The sequence below is a fragment of the Plectropomus leopardus genome, chromosome 19, assembly GCF_026936395.1.
Source record: "Plectropomus leopardus strain MGB_pleo_1.0 chromosome 19, ASM2693639v1, whole genome shotgun sequence".
Classification (NCBI taxonomy): domain Eukaryota; kingdom Metazoa; phylum Chordata; class Actinopteri; order Perciformes; family Serranidae; genus Plectropomus; species Plectropomus leopardus.
The window spans coordinates 3,054,799-3,061,759 of NC_142194.1; the positions used below are offsets into that span (position 1 = coordinate 3,054,799).

At 36.3% G+C, this 6,961-nt stretch overlaps 1 protein-coding gene across 1 annotated transcript; it reads right to left on the bottom strand.

The window, feature by feature from the left end:
• Positions 1-768: 768 nt before the first annotated feature.
• On the bottom strand, positions 769-3,178 carry LOC121959245 (uncharacterized). The gene is made up of 2 exons (XM_042508469.2): positions 3,089-3,178; positions 769-2,170 (listed from the first exon to the last, which is right to left on the bottom strand). The coding sequence occupies exon 2, from the start codon at positions 2,030-2,032 to the stop codon at positions 1,058-1,060; it is 975 nt and encodes a 324-aa protein (XP_042364403.2). The 5' UTR covers positions 2,033-2,170; positions 3,089-3,178; the 3' UTR covers positions 769-1,057.
• Positions 3,179-6,961: the final 3,783 nt, after the last annotated feature.

Sequence of the window (6,961 nt, forward strand, 5' to 3'; positions counted from 1 at the left end):
TCGACATGCCATTTTGTGGTGTTTTTGGCCATTTTTGCAACATTTTTTGCAATGGCGTGTCTTAGCAGGATATTTTATGCAGTTTTCAGGTGTTTGCTGTTATTTTTGAGACATGCCATTTTTTGACATTTTGACATTTTTGCCATACTATAGCTTTGCTTTTTGGGTCAATTTTTCGACATGCCATTTTAAGGTGTTTTTTGCCATTTTTGCAACATTCTTTGCAATGGCGTGTCTTAGCAGGCTGTTTTATGCAGTTTTCAGGTGTTTTAAGCTTTTTTTGCAATGTGTCATTTCTTGAAATTTTGACATACTATAGTCTTGCATTTGGTAAATCTTTTTGACATTCCATTTTGTGGTGTTTTTGGGCCATTTTTGCAACACTCTTTGCCATGGTGTGTCATAGCACGACATTTTATGCAGTTATTCATAAGCTGTTTTTGGGACATGTAAATTTTTGACATTTTTGTTATACTATATCTTTCCTTTTGGGTCATTTGTTTCATGTGCCATATTAGGGGTTTTTTGGCTGTTTTTCCAGCATTCTTTGCCATGGTGTGTCAAGGTATTTTATGCAGTTTTTAGCTTTTTTCAGGTGTTTTTGGGACATGCCATATTTTATTTTTCTATATTTTGTCATTTTTGTCGTATTGTTGCTTGGGTAATATTTTTGATACGCCATGCTATGGTGCTTTGGGCTGTTTTTTCAACATTTTATGCTGTGGCATGTCATCTAAATTAGCATTTAGATATAACTCAACATTTAGATGCAATATTTAACATTTTAATTTGACAGTAACATTATCTTAAAAACATTTTTCAAGAAAGAATTAACCTGACAATGCGCAAAAATTGCTCTTATTGTGATTAAAAGTTGATTCGGACAAATTTAAATCTCTTCTTGATTTTTTTAAGAGTTACGTGTGGAGAAATATTGCTTTGGCTTTTGGAGTGCAAAGCTTTACAATCAGTGCCCCGTAGGTCTGCGTTGTCATATTATGTTATGTTAAGTTCAACAGATTTTGTTTTTTGTCTAGTTTTTGCTCAAAAACCAGCCTCAGTATTTCTTTAGTAAAACCAGGAGTTTGTCCACTTCTGCTCTCGTTTGCTCCAGTTCCTTTGTGACTTTCTGGCTTTGTTTTGATACTTCTCCAAAACTGGAAACAATCTGTGGCAGATCCGTCGTCCTCTGACAATCACTGATCATTTTCTGCATCGTGGTCACAGAAATCAGAGTCTTGACCGTTTGTGTTCCCACACTGTGCACGACTTCCCTGGAGGCCATTTGGTCGCTCATGGTTTTCACTGTTTTCAGCTCGTCCATCAATGGTTTGATGTTTTCACTAAAATCTCCACTTTGCCGCATCATGCTCGTCTTCACTGCCTTTATCTTCTGTTCTTCCAATTCTACTTTTTCACAAAAATGACCAACTAAATAAACTGCAAACCTTGTGGCATACAACCCACCAAAAGCACCGCCAATCGCGCCACCAGCTGTGCCGACAGTCCCGCCAAAAACACCACCGATGGCACCACCGGTTGCACACCCAATGGCGAACAAAACAATATCGCTTACAGCTTTGTGAACTGGACGGCCTGCGCAGACGGCACCGCCAACAGTGCCAGTGAACGTCCCTCCAACTGCTCCACCAAACGTGCTGCCGACAAAGCCAACAGTTGCGTCGACTGCGCTAATGTCTCCGCAAAATCTGGCGCAAGTTGCAGCGCTAACAGCCCCCAATGCACCCCCGATTCCTCCAGTAACACTGCCACAAGCTGCACCGAGAAGTCCTCCGAACACGCTGAACAGACCGTGGAATGTCTTATTCTCAGAAATGTCCTCGTGCATTTCATGAAGTCGAGCCGCCGTCAGGCTGAAGCTCTCCGAGGATCTTCGGAGAAGATCTCTACGTTGACTGTAGACGCGAAGGAAAGATGTCAAACTTGTTATGAGTTCGTCTTTAAGGTCAGTTGAAGCAGGAGATATTCCGCAGGATACGGAGCTGCCCTCAAAACCAAATGCATTTTCCATTTTTGTGTTTATTTCTTCAACAATAATCCACCAGCAAAGTCTTCGTCTTGAGTTTTTTAGATGTTTAAGATCCAGATCTTGGTGGTTAACTCCCACATATAAAAGGAGAGTTTGTGACTCAAATTCTTTCTTTTCTGCCTGAAAAAAATCAGAAAAGCATTTAAAATTTGATGATAGCTTAAAAAAACACCCCCTAGTGTCACTTTAATACACCGCACTTATTTTGACATTAAACCTGTTTGTCTCAAATATACGGAGGCCAAAGGGAGCCACTGAAATATTTACAGGCTTTTATGTTTAAAGCTGTAAAAACATTAATGTAAAACCTGTTTATGAGTAAGTTTATGTGGCAAACGTGTTAGCAAACAGTTGCTCATTTACACATGTATTTTTTTTTTGTTCTAAAAAATTAAATTAATTACTGTCTGGTTTTGTTTTAAATTCAACCCACCATCATTGTTACTATAAGTTACAAAGACATAGCAATAATTATTTCTAAAGAATGTTTTTTAGGAATTGCATTTACTCATGTATCTACCTATCATATTCTTTCAAGGTACCTATAACTGCTTTGAAAAATAAATACAATGAAAAAGAAAAACAATACATTAAGGCATTGTCAGATTGTATATTTGATTAAATCTATAATAAATTTGATTTTTCAAAATGAATTCAAGTTTTCTAAAAACATCTATATTCATTTGTGTGGCACACTTGAGACTCCGTACATACTGTGTCTCAGCATGAGGACGTTTAAAATGGGTGTTTCTGTTTTCACATGCTCTGCAGTTTTTCCAGTTTGGGAAGTTTTTTTCTGCATAAACAACCGCAGAGAGCGATTCTTTAACGTCTGCTGCCTGAACACGTTTTCACACACCAACGATGACATTAAAATCTGAACGTCAGGCTGCTACGATTCCGTCTGTGTGAACAACTCAGAGGACAAAATGCATGAAATTAAATATGTTTTAAAAAAGGAGTTAAATAAGATCTCAGTGATTTGAAAAGGAGTTTAAACTTTAACAGCAGATTCAGATCAGTTTCATTTGTACTTACAGTCTGTCGTCTGTTCCTCTGGCTCGAATAAAGCACCTTTCCAGACGCAGGTAAAGTCACATCAGCCACAGTCTGATTTTGTTCGAAGGACTAAGAAGAAACAGGAAGTGAGGAGGAGGAGTGGAAGCAGGAGGGCGGAGATGCTTCGAGAGAAAAAACAGGAGACGTCAAAACAACTGTCACACACAACCTCAAATTTAAGGCGAAGTCTCTGTGTTAAAGTTTCTCAGTTCTCCGGTTTACTGTTCATAATCATAAACATTTGAAATGAACAAATATATTATCAAGCACAGAACTTACCTTTTATTTACAGAAATATTTCTCATAAATATTTTACCGACAATAAACGATTTTTTAATCAGTGAGATTTAGAGATGCTTCAAGGTGTATTTTTTTTAAATTTTGGATATAAAGCCGTTTCCCTGTTTCCAGTCTTTATGCTAAACTATGTGAGAGTTTTTATCTTTTTATCTAACTTACAAAAATAAAGCTACAGGTCAAACTCTTCCTTTAAACAGGACTTTAACTGCTAAAAACTCCAGATAAGACTCTCCCATGTTTAGACACTGACCCTTTGACACCCGGGCAAACTGTCTTGAATTATTTCAAAACAATGGCAATTATCAAGAAATTTGTTTAAAAAAAAATTGACTAGAAGATAAAACAATTGAAAATTTTTTTAAAAAGTTAAAAAACAAACAAGGAAATGAAGTGTTGAGGTGCTTGAAAATTATTAACAATTATAATGTAACATAATTTAAAATATACAATTACGATCATTTTAAATATAGTTTTTTACTTTTTTTTCTCTTGACATTTTTCCTTGCCTTTAAAAAAAAAAATCTAAAACCATTAATGTCTTGCAATTTCCGCCAAGGTGTTCAAAGCATTTTTTTTCTATATTTTTGACAGAAATCGAACAAATTTACTCGATTTTCAAGGGATTAAATACAAGTCAAAGGAGCAGCACAATTAAGGTGATGTCACACTAGGTTTCAAAGGGTTAAGGTATTTTTAAAAACACATTATTTGCAATAACCAGCTTATAATATTACGCCTCACTGTCTCCACGGTGTTTCTCGTGCTCCTCTCTGCTGAGGCGGCGGCTCAGCTTCTCCTCAGAAATCGTTAAAGTTTCATCTAAACTAAACAAACGCTGGCCGACCTCATCACGCCGAAGCTCACATCTAATCGAGCTCATCGTTCATGAGTCTTACGCCGCCGCTCGACTCAAACTAATCTGTGACATTATTTATTTGTCCACAGGGAGAGTCTCGGTGTCAACACGATTAAAAGAAGAGCGGCGATACCTTCATGATTTATTAACGGTGGTTACAAAACTGCATTCTCAGTACAACCTCGTAACGTTTTCGACAATAACTCTGTCATTCGTTTAACAAAACCAATGGGACTCATGAGAGGAGCTCGTTTAATTTGTTTCTAAACTGAGAGTTTTAATCAATCATTTACATTTGTTTGTAATATTTGTCCAGTTAACAGATTAGAGTCAACAATTCGTGATCAGACCAAATTTCTCCGCCTCTGTTCTTTGCTGAGAAACAGACAGAAAAGTGTTTTTTTCAGAATATTATAATGTTACATTTGACATTTGAGCGCACAAATTCTTGAGTTATGAGGTCAGAATTACCTTGACCTTTGACCACCAGATTCCAATGAGCTCATTTTTGTCAATTTTGAGGAAATTCAATGTTTTTATGAGAGAAAACGTTTGAAAGAATTAGATGGATGCAAGGTCACAGTGACCTTGACCTTTGACTTATGACCACCAAGATCTAATCAGCTCATCCTTGAGTCCACTCAAACGTTTCTGCCAAATTTGAACAAATTCCCTCAAGGTGTTCTTGAGATATCGCTTTCAAAAGCATTTGATGAATCCAAGGTCACCATGACCACTGACCACCAAAATCTGATCAGCTCATCCTTGAGTCCACTCGGACATTTACATAAAATGTTAAAAAAAAATCCTCAAGGTGTTCTCAAGATATCACGTTCACAAGAATGAGATGATAAATGGTCACAGTGACCTTGACCAACCGAATTCAAATCAGGTCATCCACAAATCCACTCAAATGTTTATCCCAAATTTGGAAAAAATCCCTAAAGATGTTCTTGAGATAACACGCTCATGAAAATGGGCGCGCAGACAGATGTATGTATAAACGGACAGACAATCCAGTCACAGTGACCTTGACCTTTGACCACCAAAACTGAAACAGTTCATCCTTCAGTCCGCTTGAACATTTGTGCCAAATTTGAAAAAAAAAACAAACCCAAACAAAACATGGTGTTCTTGAGATATCTCACTCACAAGAGTGAGACAGACAAGGTCATGGTGACCTTGACCTTTAACCACCAAAATCTAGTCACTTCTGGTCTAATCTAGTCTAAGTGGATGTTTGTGCTAAACTTGAGGAAATTTATGAGAATGGCTGGACAGACAGACAATCCAGAAGGCTATCATTGGCGCGGAGGTATAACTATAAATAAAAAATAAAAATTATAATAATAATAGTTTGTTGCAGCCCTGCGATGAATCATTTTAAGGTCATTCACAGATGAGGCGCTCACACCCATCATGTATAAGAGGGTCACCTTTATTGTCACAAAAACACAACAGGAACGTACAAAAGCAGCAACCTTTTTTTTTTTTGTTTGGTTGATTTTTCTCACACGAAGCGGCAACTTTTTTTTTAACTTTCCATACACAAAGTTGCGCTGTGTTTTGCACGGTTTAGTTGGTCTTTAGTTATACGGACTTTGTAGTAGATTATCATTCTTCTTCACGATTCACAAACAACACTTACCCCACACAGCAAGCATCACTCTCAGACTGGAGGAACAGCATGTAGTTGATAAACAATATCATCCTGATATCTTTCTCAGTATACGTAGAATAGTTTTTTTTCTTTATTCTGACAGTAAAAGGGGCTTCGCCGACCCATTTTTGAACATAATACAAAAATCTATGTTACTGTACAATTTTTGTTTACTCTATCATACACTCACAGGTATACACAGAATTATTGACAAGAAAATTTGACCTCTGTTGACCCAGCGTGCAGATTTCCAGGAATGTTTACAGTATGCATGCCATTTTGGATAATTTTTTTTTTCCCGTCTAAAAAATGTCCACATAAAATCAATTTCTGTAATATATCATTTGGGTTTATATACATTTTTGAACATCCACAAATGGTTTGAACAATCACACATTCATCAAGAAACCATCAATAGAGTTTAATCTGTGCAAGTGTACGTACACTATCGGTTATAATAGAGGAAAACAGCTACAAAATGGGGTCAGTGAGGTGATCGTCTTTTAGAGGAAGGAAGATAATGTGCTTCTTTTTTTTTTTTTTTAGTTTTATAAATGTGGTGGTACATTTTTATACCGTTCATCTGGAGAAACTCCCGCTCTCCCACCACTGTCCTACAACAAAGTGTGATCATGGTTTGTCTCTATGGTTCAGCAGGAAAAAAATAAAAAATCTTTAACACAGAAAAATAATAATTTACAGAATAAATGTGTTACATGCTTATGAATCCTCTTCTTTAAGTATAAAAATACAAAAAAAGCTTGATTATATAAAACATAGATGATACTTTTCTTTTTTACATGTTAATAAAGCGATTTCTTCAAAACAAAAACTAAATGGTCTTATTAATAATTTACATACAATATATCTGTGACGTGGTTCAGGTTATAGTTTTTCTATTTTCGTGCTAGCTTTTAATGCTATTTCTGAGACTACTAATACATTCCATAAATGTATTAACTATATAGTGAAACAGCCGCTTGTAAATTGATTTCTGCCAGTGGTATAATCACACACTCACAGATTAATATTTCCT